Here is a 21,497-nt window from a genome sequence, read left to right on the forward strand (position 1 = left end):
AAAGGAGACCAGAACTGAGCACTAGCAACACTGGGACAGGGAGATGTACAGAAATAAAGTATGGACCAAGAGGATAAAAGCCTCCCTGGAAATCATTTGTGCTTTGGTGTACATGAGGATCCCAGCAGCCATACTTTTGTTTCTCTCTCTCAAGGGTTTGTCTGGAGTAATGGCAGCAATATGGAGATCGGCTTGTAGGGAAAAGGCAGGATTATTTATTGGTTTTGCTTCTCTACCATGAGACTTATCGTGTTGCAATCCTGTGCTGTTGTGCTAAGCTGAGAAAGTGGGATAAGCATTAGTGACCCAAGGTCCTTCTGCTACATCCCTGTCTTGGACACTCCTGAACTTTTTACTGGAAGTTAAACACTCAACACCCCGTGTCTGCTCTGTAGCCAGCCCCAAAACGAGAAAACCAGGACCAGCACAAATTTTGTGCTGTAAGATCAGAAGATGCTAATGCACACAGCCATATTCTCAGCCAGTGGAAATAAGCCCAGCTGTTGGTTGCCAGCTGGGGAAGAGATTGTTTGATAGGAGGTGTAAATCTAGACAAGAGCATCAAACTCTACTCCCCATGCTAACTGGAAATGGTGTGCTCACTTTGCTGAATTGGGGCTTTATGGCAGGACCATAATTGAAGACAATATTGCTAAAAGATGAGGGAGGATTGAGGGAGGAGGGGTCCAACACACTATGGTGCTGTCACCCCATGAAGTCAATCCAGAGGTCAGCAGGCTTTCTAGCTGAAGTCTGGATCCATAAGCCGAGCACAGCAGAGCTGACTTGCTCTCAGTGAACCACCTCTGTTCTCAGGCTGCAGCTCAGCTCTAGGTGAAGCTTGAAAGATGGTATTTTACCAGCAAAAGAGCTGGGCTCCTCATGAAAGGAGAAGGGTGGTATGCAAAGAGGTTGACATCTGAGACAAGAGAGGAGCAGAGAAATGGCAGTGACGTCTGACACTTGGAGGCAATGCTGATCTCCACCTTCAGCAGCGATGATAAAAGGGACACCTTGAGCCCTGTTGGACATGGGAAACTGTGGGAGGCAATGTGCTGACCCCACATCCAGCACCCCTGGAATGATACCCATTGCTGCCAAAAGCCCAGAGAGCTGGAAATACCCCTGGCATTCTGTAGGCAGGTCCTGGCCAGAGCTCTTCTTTTCACTGACAGATAGGAGACAGACAGCTAAAGTATTGCACAATTAGTGGGTTTATGACAGAAAAATTGAAGACAAAGTCTTTAAGTAAAGAACATGTGATCAGTCCTTGCTTACCAGCGATAGAGGAAACAGCAGCTCCTGAGCACGTAAACTCCCGGCTGCAGGCAGGACGAGGACCATGGTGGCACATGCCAGCTGCTTGTGCTGGGAGCACAAAGTCTGGCATGGCAGAAAGCAGAGCCAAACCCTGAAGTGAGCTCCTGGTTACAGTCATATGAGCAACTGCAGGGTCAGGGTGACTTGCACTGGCTTACACCCTGCAGCTGGCATCAAGCTGCAACACCCTAAAGGGAACAGCCAAGCAGTCAGTGCTGGCTTATTCACCCACCAAGAGGAGATGAACACTGGGTTGTGTAACTAAATTGCTACCACGAGCTGGGCTAACTTCTTCAAAGTCAGTTCAGCTACATCTCTGCTGTACCTGCAGCCAGTTTGGGAAATGTGATGTAAGGGGCCCAAGGGGGAACAGGCAGGAAGGTGGAGAGATGAGGCATGTTCCCCCCCGCCCCAAATCCTGAGGCTGAATTAGCTGTAATCTCTTCCAGCTTTAATCACTGCATTCAGACAAGCAGGACAGGCAGCCTCATCCTCCTGCATTCCAGTTTCCCCCCTGAGCAGAAAGATGGGCTTCATGTCGGTAAAGCAGCTGAGATTCCCCCATTTTTGGGGGGGCGGTGCAGGCCTATTTCCATTATATATCACTGTCATCTGCTGCCACTGGATCTCTGAAAGACATGTTGAATCTCACTTCTGCAGCTGGGAGTGATGAGCTCTCTGAGGCAAAGGACACTCCCAGACCTGTGTGGTGATCATCCTTGTCATAATTCTCTTCTTCCTCCTCCTCATTCTTTTGCAGATCTTGGTCACTGTCATCCTCACCATCTGCTTCATTTTCCTCAATCACTTGAACCCTCTCTCCAGCATCTGGATCCACATCAGTCTTAAACCACACAGCTTTGTAGCCATCATCTGCTACGTGCCTGTCTGTCTTGAGGATAGACTTCACTTCTTTCTCATGCTCAGTCTTTTCTTCCACTTCTTCCTCTTTCTCTTCCTGGTCAAAGATGATGGTGGAAGCTATAGAAGCCTTTGGGAGGCTATCAATCTCTTCTGCATTGGAAGAGGGCAAGGGAAGTGCTGGCTGCTCTAGCACATATGTCATCGACTGGACACTACTGTTTTCTAATGTCTCACACTGTTTGGTGCTCACATCTGGGTGCTCATCTTGCTTGTAGGATTGGTTGTGGTAACCCCCAGAGATTTCCTTGGAGAACTATAGGAGGAAAGACACCTTGTGATTGTAGTGAAAGGAAAAGAAATGGCAGAGGAAAAGGGTGACTGAGCTCCTGCTCAGAAAAGCTTCAGCTTGTTTTGCAGTTAGATCTATTTGAAGCCTGGAAAAGATACAGCTCCCTAGAACAGCTATTTGTTATTGACCTCATTTCTGGATTTTTTCAGATAAGCATAGGCCTGTTTTCCAGGAGGGCTGAGCACCAGCAATGTATACTGATTTGTACCCATCCATTTGAGGCATTACTCTGGAATGGGATTTACCTCACTCAGGGTGAAGGACTGTTGTTATTCACCTGAGCTGTGTGCTCTGGACTCATGTTGTAGTCAGTGGAGTCTAGGTTCCTCACAATCCCATCCTAAGGCAGAGACCAACATCTGGTCAGATGAATTACACCCTAAACTTCAAAGTAACCAGACTGCCAGGGTTAATAGCTCAAGTGCAGACAACTGCCTAAGCCCAGGCTTTAGGATAGGATATGAAGGGACCTTTCTCTCCATTGACTATGGAGGGAGGATGAACAGCAGTTTATAACAGACACCTCTGATACATATCACGTTCATCCTAAATTTTGTGCTCCATGGAGCTCCTTACCGTGCCTGCTCATCATTTACCACACGGCTCCAGCCTCAGGGGGCAGAAAAGAACAACAGCAAGCAACACCCAAGCGATGCTACCCTTGCAAATATTGTCTCAGGAGTGATTCATCACCTTCACACAAACATGTGTAGTATTTGGACAGCCCGTCCATACTTTAAAACCTCCTCAGATCCCACTTTCTAACTAAGAAATTCTTAAAGTGAGTCAGGTACAAACTTACCTTTTTCCTTATGAGATATTTGACTGGTTTTCCATACCGTTTAAATATCATCACTCCAAGGAAGACTAAGGCAATTAATAGCACTGCTGCTAATGTACCACCTAAGATAGCCATATCCTGAGCAGTGTATATCTTATCAGAGGAGGTTACAGCTACAAGAAAAACAAACCAGTGTTACAAAGCCTAAAAATGGCAGCTAGCTTTTTTAACACAACACTTCATTGTGGGAGAAGCTCCAACCAATTTTTGAAGGGCAAAGAAGCATCCTGTGCTGCAGAATGTAACAGTGATATATTTAATGTCACAGAAGGCCATTTGTTTGCTGTCCTGTAAGCAGAGTTTTTTTTAAGGTGACCACTCACAGAATATTATAACTTCCAGTAAGTTACATGAAGTGGAAATAGCATCCATTTACAGGACAATGACTGTTACTCCATGATTTAACTAAGCTAATATATACGTGACTGTATTAGGCAAGCAGATTTTACATGGAGTAAAGCTGGGTAGATCTTGTACTTTCCCACTTCACCCATTTACATCAGCATGTAAAAATGAGGTATGTTTGTATATATGTGTGTGAAAATGCAAAGCTTCCTTTAATCTGGAACATCACCTCTGATACTGATAAGCACATTAAAATAGGAAATAAAAAAGCATAATAGAAAATAGGAAAAGCATTAGAAGGTCCCCAGGACAGGAAACCCTTTCCTGCCCTTTTTGTAGCTGTAGCAATATACACCAGCCTTCTCAGGAGCGGCTTTATGCCTTCAGCCGCAGGTCAGCGTCAGCATATTTGTATGGAGATCAACATTATAGTGGAAAGACAGTAACTTCCTCAGGGTTATTCAGCTTTGCTTGTTGTTTTCAGTGGGATTCTTTATTTTTAAATTTTTCAGCTTCATTTTGTAGTGTAAATTAGTCTCTTCAATAATTAATGAAACACAGTTTTGTTCTCCTGATGACCTGTTTATGACAATGGACTTTGAGTATTCCCTCTGCACTTGATTGCACCCTCAGTTTATCATTAATATGTTGGTGAGGGTTTAGGACGTCAGTGAATTCTTGCTTCTTAATCATGTCTCCTAGGGAGCCACAACCCACAGAGCTGATGGGAAACTCCACCACCCTTAACTCCTTCTGTGCTGTGCAGCACGCAGTGCCTCTATGAAAGCTAGCTCAGCTTGGTGGAATGACTCACCTTGAGATCCGTGTGAGTTGGCTCCAGCACTGGTGTCTCAGAAACCAGAGGCCAATGTACATCACTTCTCAGAAGGAGAGTATATTAAAAACAACTCTAGTTTCTCCCTGGATATTGGAATGCTCAGTAAAGCACTCTCCAACCTGTTGCATGCACATTCCTTAACATCACCTCTTAGAGTTGAGGGTTAAATATCCTACAGATTGGCCAGCCAAATGGTAATCTCACCTCTGTTTAGGCCATTCCTGGGTGCTGGCTATACTATAGAAGAAAGCACAATTCCTCTCATAGGCTCTGAGCCATTCACTGTAATTTCAATATACTTTTTTGCATAGTCACCAGCATCATTATTTTGTGGGGTTTAAATAGCAAGGGCAACATTTAAAAGTTGCATAGAAGTGTTGGTACATCTGTTTGGAGCATTTGCAGCTCTGTATACTGACACATGAACTAGCTTTCTGCTGAGCTGGACTGTGCCCTTAAATTGGGTTTAGGGAGTTTTTATGCAGACAGTGTTTTTAGCTGTGAGGTGACACTACCTTTAAGGAATCCAAATTTACACCCAGGAGCCCACTTTTTTTTTTCCTCCAGAAATCCTCACGATGGTCGTGGTTCAGAGGGTGAAGTATTGAAAGAGCCCAACTGGGAACTTCAATCACACATCATCATATAGAAACCAAAGGAGTCTGGGCATTATCTGCCTATCCTGATGTGAAAATGCATGGTATTGGTTCATCTTAATCCAAAGCATAAAAGCTTCATAAGCTTCAAATCTAACAGATTTATAAGATCTATTCAAGAGCCATTTCTAAGAAGTATGGAAGTGTAAGCTATTTTTACGTCAACAAAGCCAAATGATAGCTGGAGGGTTATGTATGTAGACTCATGTCTATCTTATTTCTCATGGGTCATTTCTCCTGGTAAGACCTTAAAATCTTGGTGTATAAGAATTTGACCTGACTAGAAATTGCCTTGGCTCATGAAGAAGCCTGGCTTTGTGGGGGTGTGCCAACTTCTGTCTGCTCTGCATAAGACAAGAAATAATGTTGCATTTTCTCTATTTTTGGCTAAAAAAGAGCAATGATGTACCAAGGCATCAGGGCAATCCTCCTTTGCCACGATAAGACATCCAGGGTTATTTCTGACCCACAAAACAGCATGATGCAGCCCCAGATTTAGCTTTGGAATAACAAGAAAAGACACTATGATACACAGCACTACTTAAAGTCTCAGGAGGCTGTTTGAGGCACGTGGTGACCACATCATAAGGATGTTGTCTGAGCGTTTCTCTCTTATAGCCACCATAGAACCTCCTGTAGGGGAGTTGGCCTCAGCCCAGGTCCACAGACTTCAATGGGTGACCTGTCATTGCCAGTTTTCTCACAGAAGTGGAAAAGACTCCCCAGTCATCTCCACAAAGCAGAAAACAAAGAGACACCCAGCCTACCTGCAGCAAGGATGACCTCCACCACGATTACCGTGCTTGCCTCCTGCAGGCTCACCATATCTTTTGCAACAGCCTATGTGAACATGGAAAAGAGATAGCTTAGGAACTTCCTAGATCTCCAGCTCACTCTCAAGGTATGTGGTGGGCCCTTTGTGGACAAAGTACCTTGTCCACATCCTCACCACATCCTCACCATAGCCCTGCATTGTAGCTGGACAATCTGGTCACAGAAGAAGAGCTCTGAAGAGTCCCTGTCCTGTGCCAGAACCAGGTGCGTCGTTTGTGTACAGCTTTGCAGCACAGTGCTGTACATAGATAATGAGGTATTGTGGGGCAGGCAGCAACCTGTGGTGGCACCTCTCTCTGCCCTGCCCAGGTAGCTAAAACAATGCTATAGTCAAGCTGGTTCAGCTAGCTCCATAGGGCATGGCATTATGCTAGGCAAGTCTTAGGGAGCCAGTTGACACTGGCAGGCAGATGGACAAAGTGAACATCTGGCTTCTTAGAAAGTCTAAAGTTATTAACTGCTTCCTTTGACCTGAGCAAAAAAAGTACTCGATTTACCAAAGGATTTCCAAGTTTAGGGCTGTAGCCTTTAGAGCTGGGGTGTATGCCAGCAATCATATCCTACCCATACCTACACATCAACCTCCTACCCACTTGCTCACCCTCCTTTTTTTGTTAATCAGAATCAGAGTGTGGGCTCCTAAAGTCTCTCCAGCTGACTTTTTGCTTGTCTCCAATGATGTTTTCCACAGGATTGGAGAAACAATTTTACAGCTAGCACCAGATATAGCCTGTATCACACAGAGTAAATTTGCTGTCACTTCATCTCCCTCCATCCCTATACATTTATGATGCAAATGATTGGGGCAAGGACTGTCCTTTCATTATATCCCTTACCTAATGGAATTCCACCCTTGGTGCTTCTTTACTAGAAACTACTCCTTCCTTTCACAACCCTGGCAAGATAATGAAGAAAGTTGCCCTACCTCGATGGTTACAGTTTCTGGTGACTGCAGCATCACATTTGTCAGGATGAGTCCATCTTTGGTTGCGATGAAATGGGTGCTGTTTTTTATGTAGTACTCAATGTTTGGGTTGACTTTCTGAAAAGCCAGAAGAGTGGATGATTAAACCATGCTGTTTGTGTTTTGCGTGCATTTTTGCAACAACCCATTGGCAGGACTTGTCAAATACACCTGAAGTATGAGCAGGTGTATAGTGCAATAAATAAATCTGGACTGAGGAGGTGAGAAAGGTTGAACTCAAGTGTGTTCATCCTGTTGCTCAGAGTTCAAGAATGTGTCCTAAAAGTGTTGCCTCCAAAAAAATCCCATCTTACCCAGCTTGTGTTGGTGTCTTTACTCAGCATGCTGTTTTGCAGTGGATCAGCTCACCTACATAGATCTGGGTGGGACTGGCTTTTGGAAGAGAGGAGTCCAGCAGCTTCTCCACATTACATCACACCATAAGCAGTTCTGATCTATGTGGAATTTTCAGGGAAATATAATATGGAACACTAGAGGAGAACATGTGTTTGCCTCTCCCCATCTCCCCTTTCTTATGTTTGCTCATCCTGCTTTAAGCCTGAAGCAATGAAAAAGAATGCAGTGCATTTTCAGTTTCTTACATTAGGGAAATCATCATCCACTGCTGTTATCATCAGGGGGCTCGAAGAATCACCAGCTTGGAAGACAAAGCTTCTTGGGGGGAGATCAAGAAATACTGTCCCGTTGTAGATCCTGCTCTCAAAGCGCGGTGGATAATCACTTTTATTGATGACTTTAATCTCTACACTGACTACGGAGTATTTCTGTATGTTGTTGACCTGGGTGGCCTGGAGAGAAAGAGAGAGAGAGAGATACTAGCCTTTTCCTATTAGTGATGAGGCATAAAAGGATAGACTTGATCTGAAGCCCATTGCAACCCATGGGGTTCCTTCCATCATTTTCAGTGAGCTTTGAGCCAGGCCTGTCACAGGTGGCCTTATGGTTTGGAGTCCTTGCGTTTTAGCTTGCTTTTGCTGTTGGGTCTCCACACAGTCTTGGCCTAGGCCCAAAGTCTAGATATAACCCTCCATAGGGCCACATCTGGATAAATTGCTGTGCTCCAGTACAAAGCAGTGAGATTCCAGTAGAGCAGGCAGAGTCTGCTCACCTTCAGGAGGGTTTGGGTCAGTTCAGCTACTGCTTGAGAATTTACATCTTCCTGGGTATGTATGTGCAGGGAGTGCTTTTCAACTCCCTCCTTTCCTCTTGAGCTGTAGCCAAAAGAGGAGCTTGTCTCTAGGGTTGAGTTATGTTAACTGCTGTTACACAAGCTCCAGTTGTGCCTAAAGAAGGCCTTTCAGTTATGCTCCTCCATACTTTCAGCTCAGCAGGATGTCTCCATTCAGTTAATTTGCTTTGATGTTGCAACCCACACATAAGGGAAAAATGCCTCTTAACTTCTGCGAGAGCTTTGCATGTAAGTTGGTGAAATGCTAGGACCTTCCAAAAGAAAGGGTGTAACCAAGTTAGCTTTAATTATTAGTGTAAGTGTAATTGACTCTTGTCACATCAGGACTGCTGCTTCCTAGAAAGCCAGCTATCCTGGCTTGTTGTCTGCAATGCCATCAGACTTACCATGACTTGCAATTGGTATGAGTCTGGGGCAGTTGCTACTTTGTTCATAGTTAGATTCCCGGTGTCTGCATCCACTGAGAATACTTCGTCTGTATTCCCTAAACAAAATGGAAAGACTATTCAATCATCAGATAACCTTCAGATTCCTTCGTAGTCACCTGGAGCTCATTGACTCATTTTTTCACATCTTAGGGACAATATGCCCAGGGTATAATGCTGTTTTCCTGGCCTGCCTGGCTGCTCTAAGGGCTGGGAGTGCTGGCCAGGGATTCAGAGAGACTCAACAGACGAAAAGCATCGAGAAGATGTGTGTGAACCCAACTAGATGAGGTAGGACAGCGAAGGTTTGCATTTCCAGTGCCTAGGCCCAGATACAGCCAGCTTAAATTCTGCTAAATGCCTAGAGCCTAGAGACTCTGGTGCAATTTGAGGACTGAAGGTCTCCAGTTCCCTAACCCTAACATGAACCCAAACCCTAACTGAACCCAAACTGCATTCAGGAGAGATAAGGGAAGGATTATTCCTATTTTAAAGGCATGGAACCAATCTACAAAGAATAGTTGGGTGGGGATTCATCTCAAATAGCTCTAGGCATCTAAAGGGAAGACTTCTCTACCTGATCTTGTTACCTATATTGTGAAGAGAAAATGGCATCTTAGTGCATGATTTATCCAACTTGCTATGAACATTGGCCTCAACATAAGCTGCATTCTGCTCTGGAAATGCTTATTTCTTTCTGCTGACTACAGAAGGAGCCTAGACACAGAAACCTTCTTGTACTGATGTAGGGGTAGAAATCAGCCTCCTATATCCCTTATCTGTGTTTGAATCGTAAAACCATCTATGTTGGACATACATTAAAATATAAGCAAAATTTTTTGTTATCTTCCGCACTCTGAGACACTTAGGGCTGTATTTAGACAAGGACCCACCAGCCTGGGGTTCCCTATTGACTGTGGGGTAGGGAGGCCACACTACATCCAAAATGCCAGTGGAATTTAAGGTTCTTTAATGTCTTTATTATCAGGAGGATATTCACAGGTGTGGTGCCGTGTGGCATAGGTAAAGGGAGATGAACAAGTGATCACTCCACCTGACCAATACGATCTACCTTTGCCTTGTTAGTTATTCAAAATCCCACTATTGTTAAAAAAAAAAAAAAAAAGGAAAGAAATCCTTTGAATGAAAAAAATGGCCCAGTCAATGATTGGGCAATCAGTTGACTATATTCAAGTAATCTTTTGGAAATGAAGGGTAAACAGGGCACATTAGACAGTGGCAATGTGCTGGGGAATAAAAACATAATTCTTGTCAATGAATGAAAATTATGCTGATGATGTGGGAATTTTAGGTTCAGCTCAAAGACTTAATGAAAGTGGTCTGACCAGACTGGCAAAATCAAGTCTAAAAGCTTGAAGATAAAACATGTCTCACCTCCAAAAAGCCAAAGTCCTTTTGAAACAGATTTCATGGAGATTGGTTCATGGGACTGTAATTCCCTTTTTCTTTCTCTCTGTACAGTCTGTTTCTTCTACTTAATCCACAATGTTCTGTGGAGCTAGTTATGTTTCTGCGGCAGAAACAGAGGGGCAAATCCCCAGGCCCTCAACTCTCAAGTGCCACCGAGTGTATCTCCTCTTGGCAGGTAATGTAGGGGACACATGAGCAATGCAGGTTGTGGAAGGTGCCAACTTCTACTCACCACCAACAATACTGTACAGGATTTTTTCATTTAAAGTGTAGTCAGGATCAATAGCATAGATAGGCCCCGGCTCTAGGATGAGTGGTTCCATCTGCAATAACAAGGCAAAGCATTACATACCACACTACAGCACCAAATTAGCACCTGCAGCATTCTCCCATCCCAGCGTGGCTCTGGTGGTTTTGTCTGGGCAGAATGGCATATATTGCTGGGAAATGGCTGTAACAGGCCAGAGGTTAGACAGCCTAGGGCAAAGGATTTTCCAGCTCTAACCTCTCCTGTGATGTGCTGCAGGAACAAGGACAAGCAGTGCTGCTTGGGGTGGGGGAACCTCTACTTCCCAGGGCGATGAAGGCTCCCCGCCATGCTGAATAATCTGCATTTATGACTGGAGATCAGCATGAGCTCATAGAAATTATTAGGTAGTACTCACTGGGAACAGCATCTGGATATTGTTTGAGAATAGCATCAAGAATACTGTTTGATCATGTCTGCTTACCGACATCTCGGAGATATTGACCCTTCCAGTATAGGGTCTGCTGATGCAAATGCTATTGTCCGTGTTAATGAAGGTACAGGGTAGGAACCAGGGTGATTTGGTGTCAGCTTGTTCAATAAATATGTTTATTGTTGTGGTAGCTGTGTTGGTGGTGTCGGTGCTGCCCACAGGCCTGTCCTGTACCCAAAGGCAAAGCATACTCGTGTGATGCACGTTTTATTGCCAAAAGAAGAACCCATCTGCAAAAACCAGTGGCCCAGGGTATTTTAGCTGTTGTAACTCCACTCTGTGTAAGGCTTAGCAGTTTATGTAAGATTAGCTAAAGCAGTGAATTACCTCATTCTGCTGACAAAGGTGGACTGAATGCAAAGCTGGACACAGTCACTGTGTAGTTATGGAGGGTGGAAGGCTGCTCCAAATTCACCGCCCCCAGTATCCACCCTCCTTCCTGCCATCCCAGAGATCTCCCATTCAGACTTACCCTTCAGTTAAGAGAGACTGAGTCAAACAAGGCATTTCATTCTTCCTAAAGAACTTACCCTTGCATACAAGACCAACGTTGTCAGATTAAATTTATCATAGTCCAATGCTTTTTGTAAATAAATTTCTGGGTTATTAACTCCTTTTATGGCAAAATAACCATCTGTGCCCTGGCAAGGAGAAAAGGAAAAACCCTAATAGCAGACTCAACCGCAGACATGTTCGAAATACTGCTCATTGCTGTGTTTGTCATTCCAATCAAACCCTTAATCCTGGGGACCTGAGGCGGGGGGCAGTGTGAGAATGCCAGATCTATTTAATCTGTGGTGTTGCACACTGGAGTTGCCTGGCTTGTCAGAAAGGGTTGCTCATGTTCCTGTGAGTTTTCTTCTCCAAGATCCCCTGCTTTTCCTGCCTACCTGCTCAGCAGGTACTGGATTAAATCTTTTATCCCATTTATTTCCTACACTCAACAGGTTGCCAATGATCCTTGATTTTGGGTCCATGACAGCCAAGTAATCTCACATCCATGGGTCAGCGTCTGAGAGCTGGCAAGATCACTTGCCTTAGCACAACTGAATTTTGGAAGCAAGTGTGAAGCCAAATTGAAATAACATACGTTGCATTTTACTCTATAACCTTCTGCACTTGCTTTGGTTCTCCTTTAATCTTACGTCTTGACTAGAATTCCTCTGAAATTCTAAATCCCTCTGGATTTACACCAATGTGAGTGCAAAGTCTGGTCCCAGCGCTGAAATTCAAAAACTTGTGGTTTCTGATCACAACCCTTAAAATCCCTGGTGTTATGGAGGTAATGAAGGCAGCATGTCAGACACTGCCTGCTCACTTTACAATGCTTTTTAAAAATGTAAATACACATTTTGTTTCTCTCTTGAATTTACTTTTTTTTTAGTTTCTAGCAGGCCCTTGCATTCTAGGCTGGCATCAATTTAACTGTGCATACAATTTGTTTCCCAAGTTACCAAGCAAACCCCTTAAGAGCAAATAAACTAAGGCACTAAACTGGGACCTGGGGAAAGTGGAGTCTGCCTTTGGCTCCGTCAAAGACTTTTTGTGTGATCTTGGGTAGCTCATGTTATCTTCACTCTGCATTCACTCTGTTGGCAAATGGGACAATAACTCTTTCTTTCCCTGTCAGACTCGGTGCAATTCTGAACTCTGTGAGGTACAAAGGTCTCTCCTGATATGTTTACAGACCATCCCAGCAAGACTTCCCTGGATCATATGGCTCAGAATAGCCTAGATGAAAGTTTACTCTCTACAGCATAATAAAAGTGTGAGCAGTAAAAGAATTCAATACATGCAATGTTGATTGCTCTGTTCTGCTAACCAAACCAACACTTGTTTTTTGCAAAAGACATACCTCTTCCAGAAGCTGTTAGAGAACTAAATGCAATACAGTGACCTTAACCTCAAAGCTGGGGCTCTTCTGAATTAAAAACAAAGACTTCTTTAGAGCTACCATTTTGTCTCCAAAGAACAAAGATGCTCACCGGCACTATTGTTGTGAGTTCATAAAATATGGTGTCCAGGTCAGCATCACTAGCGCTTATAACTTCACGGGCTACAATGGTTGCATTCACTTTTGTATCCTGAAACAAAGTTGCTGTGGTTATTCTCTCTGCGAAATGGACTGAAGACTTCTCCCTGATGACCCTTCCTTAGTCCCACAGCACTGGGTAACCCAGTGCCCTCTTCTGTACAATGCTTACCTCAGGAACAACTTTGGTGAGATTCGTTTGCTCAAACACTGGGCTGTTATCGTTCATGTTGAGAATGGTCACATGAATTTCCAAAGAATCACTCTGCACAAAGGGTAAAGCAAGACAATCAAAGACAAAAATAAGACTGGTAGGGGCTAATCCTGATTTACAGAGTGACCAGAGGGGATGGTATAAGGAGCACAGCTGGATGGGGGCTGGATGGCGCTGGGGTTTGCAGCCAGCCCACAGTGTGTCTGTGGATTGTGGGTTTGTTCCCACCCCCTCCCCATTCACAGAGCCTTGGGCACTCTCTTTCTGACTGTGAGAAGAATATGTATGTCCGCAAAGAAAAGGACTTCTCCTCATCCCGGTCTGTGGACTAGGAAGAGCAGAGGGAAGTACGTGCTGCCCTGCAGTACCTTGTAACAGGGCTGAGTGTTTGGAAGAGCACTCACCTGCCCAGCAGTGTTCTGACAAATTAGGTACACCAGCAGCAAGGTGTCTTTCTGTATGCAAAAACAAAAACCCAGCCATTGTAGAAACAAGCCAAAATGTACTGAATCTTTCTAAAGTAAATGACACAAATACACGCATTGCTGAATCAGAAATGCTGCTGGGCTTTATCTTGTTTTCAGGCATATCTAACTTTTTCTTTCTTTCTGTTACAGCCATCCATCAGTGCTGGGATCTTGTTTACGATGGAGTCAAAGCACACTGATCTTCCAGCTTCTCTCCCTGTGATTCCTGTAACATGTCGGCAGAGCTAATCGGCCATTTTCTCGCACTTTAGGTGAATTCAAACAGAGAATTCTTTTTAAAATGAATGAAACAGAAATGTAGCATGCAGCAAGTACAGTGTCGCCTGCAGGGTGTTAACTCTGCTGTTCTTCGCTCAAATAAATGTGGGTTTTTACAGTAGGGGAAGGGCAGCTTAAGGATGCTTGTGGCTATGTACAGAGTGCTCCAGGAAGGTAAAATAATTTAGCAGCAACCTAACTGAACACACTGACCTTTTATACTGCCTTCATGCTTCACACAAGAGCACCTCACTGCTCAGAGCTTTGTTTTCTACAGGCAAACAGGGATCATTTTACATGAGTCCTGGAGATCTCAGAACACTACAGTTGTCACATTTTTGGTTTTAAAACTTCCTCTTGTTTTAATTCATACTGACTCATTGAAGGAAGGTGACAGCAGGCATACCATGCATCCCCCTCCTCCCTATACTCTGCTTGTGGAAGGGCTGACCTCCCAAGCGGTGAACTCAAACCCAACTGAAACAGGTTTATTCTTCAAATTTATTTCCTAGATCCTTTAGAAACAGGTTACAAATCCCCAGAAGTCAAAGACCCCAGGTTGCAACTCATTGCTTCCCAGCATTATCTATCTTATCCTTACAGCCTGCCAGCTAAAGGCTTACCTCATAGTCCACACTTTGGCTCAGCTGCAGCTCAGACTCCTGTATAGTGAAAAAACTGGCATCGGGGGAAGTAGGATCAATCATTACAGCAAAGTCTGGTTCCACATGGATAGTGGTCACCACGTAGCCAGGAGGATTATTTTCATAAACCCTTGGTTTGCTATTATTGACAGAACATCCTGAAAAAACACACGAATGTGACACAAAATTGCCCAGGGATTCACATTGTGGCAGAGTTGGGTGAGATGTGAGACCTGAGACCCCTCTGGTTACCATTGGAGAGAAGGTCATTGAACAAAGCTGTCTCCAAGTAAGAGTGTAAATATCTCCCACCTATTATGGTGCAACCTGCTGCCATGGGGCTTATTCCTCTGTGGTCATGGACCTCCTGCAAGAGCTTACCTCGTTGCTGTGCTGAAACCTGTGTTATGAAGGGCAGCAGAAGGAGCACAGAAGTGAGGACCCAGTGAGAAACATCCATGGTGAGCGGCCAGTTGTTGAAAAAATCCCTGTTTCTGATTAAGCTGATCCTCCTCTCTCCCTGTTTCTCCCAGTGCCGTCTTCTGCGATCACTGCTCCATGAAGGCAAAAAACACTGGCTGGCTGGAGTGGATTGCTGTAGTTCAACCTTTGCCTCTTTGCCTCATTGGATGACTTATTGAAAGATATTTACCGGTCACGGAACATGATAACACATAAATTCCTGCTTCTACTTTCTTCCTGGGTCTCTCCTATCCTAAGCCCTCTGTAGCAGTAAGGATATATTTGAAGCATTTCAGAATTCAGAGTCAAGCACCCTGAAATGAGCACAAGCATGAAGGAGGACAAGGGCTGACATTTGGGAAGCTGTCTGCATACTCCAGCTGCTCCCAGTGGGGAGGAAGTGGGCAAATTTATGTTTTTGATGTGCCAGAGATAGGGTTTGTTTTGGCCAGATAATTTCCTGTAAAAAGGCATAATGATGCTACTATACCCCCTATATCTTATTTATTTTAGCCAGGCTTTTTCTGCATGACCCACATTCCCTTTTATAACAGGTTTTGCTCTCCAGCCCATGACTTACGGTTTCTGTCTTCTAGTTGCAGTCTGTCATGTTGTTCCTGAAAAACAGATTTTAAAAAAAAAATAATTAAAAAGCCAGCTCTCAAATGTCTTTACTTCTGGAAAAGGCAAAGGTTTCACTGAAGACAAAGCCATCTTAGCTGCTCTTTTGTTTGGATGGTAAAGGAAGGAGATAGACCCTGTGTAAGTCCTTGGCTGGAGATAGTCAGTTACGTTTCTGAGACAATCTTGTTCCCAGCTACCCTACAGTACCCTCACAAGGTGAGCAGAACGGATCCAGAGACAGCAACCGGGCTCAGCTGCAGCCCAGTGATTACCCAGCAACTTTGCAGGGACAATGCAGGTCCCCTTCTACCACTTGCCAGCAGTGGCTCTTTGTAGGGATGCTCTCCAGAATCTCCATCCAGGCTCCAATTATTTACATCTCAGCAGCTTCCTGAAGCCTCAATAGCATGCTGTTCTGCTGTCTTGTCCTGTCTTTTTCTGAGCTTGTGTAAATTTTTCCAAGCCAAATATCATGTGGCAAGGCATTTGGCCACGTGGGCAAAGAAACATCAATGTTTTCAACTTGCCCGTTGTGTGGGAGGAGAAAGGGGACAGCTGTTCGCACTGCTCCTTTTAAAATCCCAGTTGATTTCAGAAAGTTCTCAGATGCTGCATTTTAGCCAGATGGCTGTTAGTGGCTTAACAAAATACGGACTGTCCTTCCAAAAGTCCTCCAAGAGGTCTCTTTCCTAGCAGAGATTTCCTATGGATCAAAATAAACGAATGCCAAGGTCCGCAAGAACGGCATTTCAGCATTGCAGTAAGGGAATGGGTGCGTAGATGAACATTACAGAGGGAGTAGTTTCTTTGCAGATGTCAGGTACATCAAAAATGGTGAAAACTGATGGTGCGGGATGGACTGAGCAGTTCTGTGGTAGGCACACATGATCGCAGCTGAAGATGCCTTATTTTAGAGCTACTCTTCAAAATCTGTTGGTTTTACAGGAAAGGTGGAGTTGCTCTTTTATCAAAGGAGGGAATCTGCCAGGCAGCATGGTGCAGGGATAAAATGTAAACCTCATTAAATGGTGGGAACAAATTCCTCCTAGCGAAGCTTTGTTTTTAGTGACTATGAGAAAGCCGGGCCAGTAAATACAGAGGCAGAATGGAGTTGAAACAGTATTTGCAGAATGTATCTATGTTGTGTAGCTCTCAGTACATTTCTTTGCAATAAAATCTAGCACCTGGCTAAGTTTCTGCTAAATGGAGGCCCTGACGCTGGCCTCTTTGTACAGTTGGATTGTGAGCAGTGCTGAGTCCCAGCCACAAAAGATGTGGCCAGGGACTCCAGCTAGTCCCAACATACCTCATGTGGGGGAAACCTGGCAAAATACTTCTCCCCCTGACCCTGCATTCCTAATGGTCGAACACCTAGTAATGGTACCACCCTTATTACTGTTCCCCAAAGAGCAGCCAAAGCACAGGTGTAGCTAACAAATCTTTATTTGACTTCAGAAGCAGGCAGCCAGATGCTAACACAAAGTGGAAGTGATGTGCTTCATTCAGGTTCCATCTACTGACACCAGTTCACACTGACATATATTTCACTCTTGATAATCCAAGCGGTTTTATTGGGTTTTGTCTGCTTTCCAGAATTTCTTTTTTTATTTGCTGATCTCAAGCGTTTTTCCTAAGCAAATTCAAAAGGTTCCTTGTTTATTTTCAAGGCTATACAGATGCAAAGCCATCTGCTTGGCTGTTTCTTTCCCTTCACCTTCAGTCGAAAGTGTCTGTATCTTCCCTCATGTCTGCAACCAGCTGCTTAGAGATGGGGCAAACGTACTGGCTGGTAATTGCAGCAGCTTCCCTGGCATCGCTGTCCAAGTGGCTGTTGGGAGGGAAAAAATGAGCAATAGTTTGTTATTCCTGGGGGCGTGGACTGCAGGAAGTGTGACAAGGCCACCTTGTAAAATTCAAAGATGACTCCAAGGAGCAGACATATGACAGAGGGACCCAGATCATGGCTGCCTGCAGCCAGACACCCCACAAATGCACAGGCAAGCCTATTGGTGTTATCAACCCCATTTATTCTAGGCAATGTAGGCAAGAGGTACTAAGGGCCAGTTTATTCTTCCTAGTTTTAGTGATTTAACAGTGAGGTGTCAAATTGAAAGTGGTTGGGCACTAGGAAGAGACAACGTCCAGATGCTGTAACAGCCCATCCTGAGGTGTGTGTTTGAATCAATAACTGAATCAAGACAGGGTAGCAAAGGCTTTCTATTTTAGATGTTAGATCAGGTCTCTGAATGGAGTGAACAATTGTTTCAGTCCAGGATGACAACTCTATGATTAGAAAAAGATAGTATTTCATTTCCCTGAGTTTTATTATTTTTAATAACTGGCTTTTATATCATATTTCTTAGCTGTAAATCTCAATGCCAGCTTTGCTTCAGGTAGGCAAAACTGAGTGCCAGGTGGGCTTGGCACGTAGAAATAGAGATTAGCATGAATGCAGGCACGGAAATCAATTGAGATTGCACACAGCCGCATGCTACCTTGCAGTTAGACTAAAGCATTTGCTTTTCTAGCTCTGCAAACCACCCCTGGGAGTGTGGTTGCTGGCAGAGTGACAGGAGGTACAAAACTGCGTGATGGAGGGCTGCAGTTCAGCAATGACAGTCCCTGAGACAGTGCCTCACAAGCTGATGGGGAATGAGGCAGAAGTGATTTTAAAATATAGACAATTTAATAAATCCTCCACCCTTCCCCTTTCTGAGAATATTTTTGAGGATATCAGCTGAGCTCTTCTGATCTGCTGAATTACATCAGACTCCTGCGCTTGGGGCAAAAACTGGGCATTTACAAATTACTAAAAGTCCTCTTTCAGCTTCAATACTGCAGTGATCAGGGCCATAGAGGTGACAAATCTGTGCCACCTACCTGGTGTTTAGAAAGTTCTGGTACAACCACATAAAGCAAAGTTCCTCATGGCTGTTTTCTTCCTCTCTCCCCTGCACATCTGTGTTGACTGGGCCTGGAGAGCTGGTTTAGATAAAGAAAATTAATAATAATGAAAAAAAAAATGTGTAACCACCACAGCTGTAAAGCAGCACTGCTGTCTGTAAGGCAGGTTCACCCCACCACCAACCTGCCCCATGGTCCATGCTCTGTTAACCTGCTTACTGTCACCATAGCTGTGCAGGAAGAAAAAGAAGTATCCTCTTCAAATCAGGCTCAGATGCTTTCTGGCTGGCAAAGGGAGAGGATTTAATATGCACTTGCACTCTGCCTCATTACCCAGTACCAACATGTCCTTCCGCCTACGGATATATACCTTTTTCCAGCATTTGGAAATTAAAAACGTACTGCATCTGCCCGGATTTTGTTAGTGGTGCATGCCCCAGAAAATATCAAAGCACCCCGAAGCGATGGGAAGGAATCAATGTGCTATGTCTCTGCCTTGAAGAAAGGACCAAGCTTGAAGGAAACCTCTCCAGACAATGTTGTCCCTTCATAACACACCAGCGGCAAGGGCAGCAGCAGTTGTGAGTTGTATCACAGTGTGCCACGTATTATAACTGATGATGTGCTCATATACGTGGCTTCAGTGGGAGCTAGTGACCCCGTGTTTTAGCTGGATGAAAGACCCCATATAGGCCATATATATGATTATGTCTAAAGCCTGCCCAGTTAGGCAGTCAGAGCCATGGGTGGGGACTATGAAACCCAGAGGTCTTCCTCATTCTGATATGGAGCCCATTTATCTACAAACAGTTTCTCAGATGCTTTATTTGAAGTAGGTAAATCACCTACAACTTTCCCCAAAAGGCTAAATCAAAATGCAAACAAAAAATCCCAGGCTGTGATCTGATGTAAAGTTTTGTGTCCTATGGATTAAGCTTGATATGCATATGCAATAGATAATGTTTTATCCTTAGAAACGGCCTCAGTGAGCAGGTTTGTGTCCTGCTCTGCCTGCTGTGACAGGGCAGGCTGGTGGGATATTTTTGCTATTGCACAGCAGCTCCACGCACAGCCTAGCAGGAGACCAAGCCCCAGCCCGCTTGCCCTTGTCCTGAGTTATCCAAACCAGTGGTCATGCCTCCCCCCTTTCCTTGGAGCTAAGACCTGCCTCCCTGCAGCCTGCATGGCCCAAGCTGCCTTACGATCCTCCAGAAAGCAGAGCTCTTACCTGCGCTTGCGGCCCATGAGGTTTTGAATGAATTTCTGGACCTGAGCATTTCCTCTCATCTTGCTGTATTCACTGGTAAACAGTCCATCTGAGTGCCTCTGGGACCTGTGTCAGGGAAAATACAGTAAAACGGCTATTCCTCCCAGCCATGTAATGTGTGACTTATCACAAGACACAAAAATTTCTCTCTTCCCACCATCAAGGAGCCCTGTGCCCTCTCCTTCTCCTCTTCTGTCTCCTTTCATCTTGGGCATCTTCTGGATGAGGCCAGTGCTCAGGCTGGCTCTGGAGCTGAAGACAGCTCAGCCCCATGAGCATCCCCCTCATCGCTGGGATCCCATCTCCTGCTGGAGACTTCCATGCCCCAGGAGGGTGGTTTCAGCTGGTCCTTACCTCTCCTTGAGGCCCACCAGGTGTTTGACTAGCTGCCGCACGTAGGCATTGCCATTCATCTTGCTGAGCTCACTGTGGAAGAGGCCATCAGCATGTCTCTCAGTCCTGGGAGGTTAGAAGAGAAAAAAGAAGTGAAAAGGCATGGTTTTAAGATGAGAGAAGAATGAGCATTTAAAACTGCTCCTTCAAGGAAAGAGGGTCTCAAAGAAAGGTGGGCAAGAATTTCTGCCAATTTGGCAAAGTTTCACAAAAAAAAGGGCAAATCTTCCAGGAGTTTAAAAAAAAAAATCTTTGTTAACCATCACACAGAAAAACTACCTGCACTTGCTTCTTACTAATGTAATCGCCTTACTATAAGGATATGGGAATGTGAGCTTAACACTGATTCAGCACAAAAGAGTAGGACAGGAGATTGGAGAAGTAATAAATTAAACACCCAGATACACAAACCTGGAGGAACAGGTAGATAATGGTGGCAGTACCAAAGACCAGCACTCGTAGGTGACTGATTGACAAGCCATTAAAAGAAGTGCTCAAAGCCTCAGTGAGGTTCAACCAGAACAAATAAACTTCAAACCAGACTAGCCAGTGGGTAGGATAAAAGGTCCCGGGTCCAGCTGCTGGAGACACCGTGTGTGTGTGTGTGTGTGTGTGTGTGTGAAAAGTGTCTTTTTTACTGTAGTTTGATCTGTTTGGGGTCCAACAGCCAAGCAGCTGCAAGTTCTGGAAGGAAGAAAAAAGGCTGACTTTATAGGTAGCAGGCTTTTTGAACAAAAAGCCATGGAGAAAAAGGAAACAGAGGCACAGGAAATGCTTACCTCTTCTGGGATGGAAGAGATGCTGAGAAGTGTGATAGGACAAGCATGGGAATAATTAGTTGCCACAGACCAGTCATCAGGGAAACCATGTTCTCTCCTGAATTAAAGCACAAGGGTTTATGAGCAGCAGAACAAATGACCTTGGTCATTTGTACAGTTCACATGCCACACAGAAGACATTGCTATATAAATAACACCACTATAACTAAATTAGGTGGGAATTCCTGCCAGCAAAGATCATAGTATTTCATTAAAATACAAAAGATGAACAATTCAAATCATTCATGTTGCTAATTAATTGGAAGCTTTTTGTAGTTGTTACCCCCCACCACCACCATGCAGTCCCAGAGCATGGGTCTGAGGTTGGCTGTGTGAGCTGATGTTTGTGCTGGAGTTTTGCTGTATATCAGTATAATATGCCTTGAATACGCAGGGAGGTATCATGTGAATTAATCCATCAGCAGCACACCACCATGGAATAAACCCCATTCTACTATAAGTGTCCGAGAATTGAGCCTTCCAGGAGAGGATTTAAAGCACCCATGAAAACATCCCACACGGACAGCTATTAGTATACCTAGAGGATGCCCAGGAGAAATCTGTTTGGGTTTTTTA

The 21,497-nt window shown here is 44.5% G+C and overlaps 2 protein-coding genes across 2 annotated transcripts; both read right to left on the reverse strand.

Moving 5' to 3' along the window:
* Positions 1-1,915: 1,915 nt before the first annotated feature.
* On the reverse strand, positions 1,916-14,913 carry CDHR5 (cadherin related family member 5). Its single transcript, XM_009811228.2, has 14 exons — positions 14,835-14,913; positions 14,433-14,611; positions 13,468-13,518; positions 13,022-13,114; positions 12,803-12,901; positions 11,348-11,458; positions 10,809-10,985; positions 10,310-10,400; positions 8,608-8,705; positions 7,614-7,820; positions 6,973-7,089; positions 5,981-6,053; positions 3,336-3,487; positions 1,916-2,497 (listed from the first exon to the last, which is right to left on the reverse strand). The coding sequence occupies exons 1-14, from the start codon at positions 14,911-14,913 to the stop codon at positions 1,916-1,918; spliced, it is 2,109 nt and encodes a 702-aa protein (XP_009809530.2).
* A 2,342-nt stretch (positions 14,914-17,255) lies between these two features.
* On the reverse strand, positions 17,256-20,971 carry LOC104251644 (pro-glucagon). The gene is made up of 5 exons (XM_009811227.2): positions 20,883-20,971; positions 20,065-20,169; positions 19,672-19,776; positions 18,420-18,521; positions 17,256-17,367 (listed from the first exon to the last, which is right to left on the reverse strand). The coding sequence occupies exons 1-5, from the start codon at positions 20,969-20,971 to the stop codon at positions 17,256-17,258; spliced, it is 513 nt and encodes a 170-aa protein (XP_009809529.2).
* Positions 20,972-21,497: the final 526 nt, after the last annotated feature.

This window comes from Gavia stellata, chromosome 17, assembly GCF_030936135.1.
Source record: "Gavia stellata isolate bGavSte3 chromosome 17, bGavSte3.hap2, whole genome shotgun sequence".
Taxonomy (NCBI): Eukaryota; Metazoa; Chordata; class Aves; order Gaviiformes; family Gaviidae; genus Gavia; species Gavia stellata.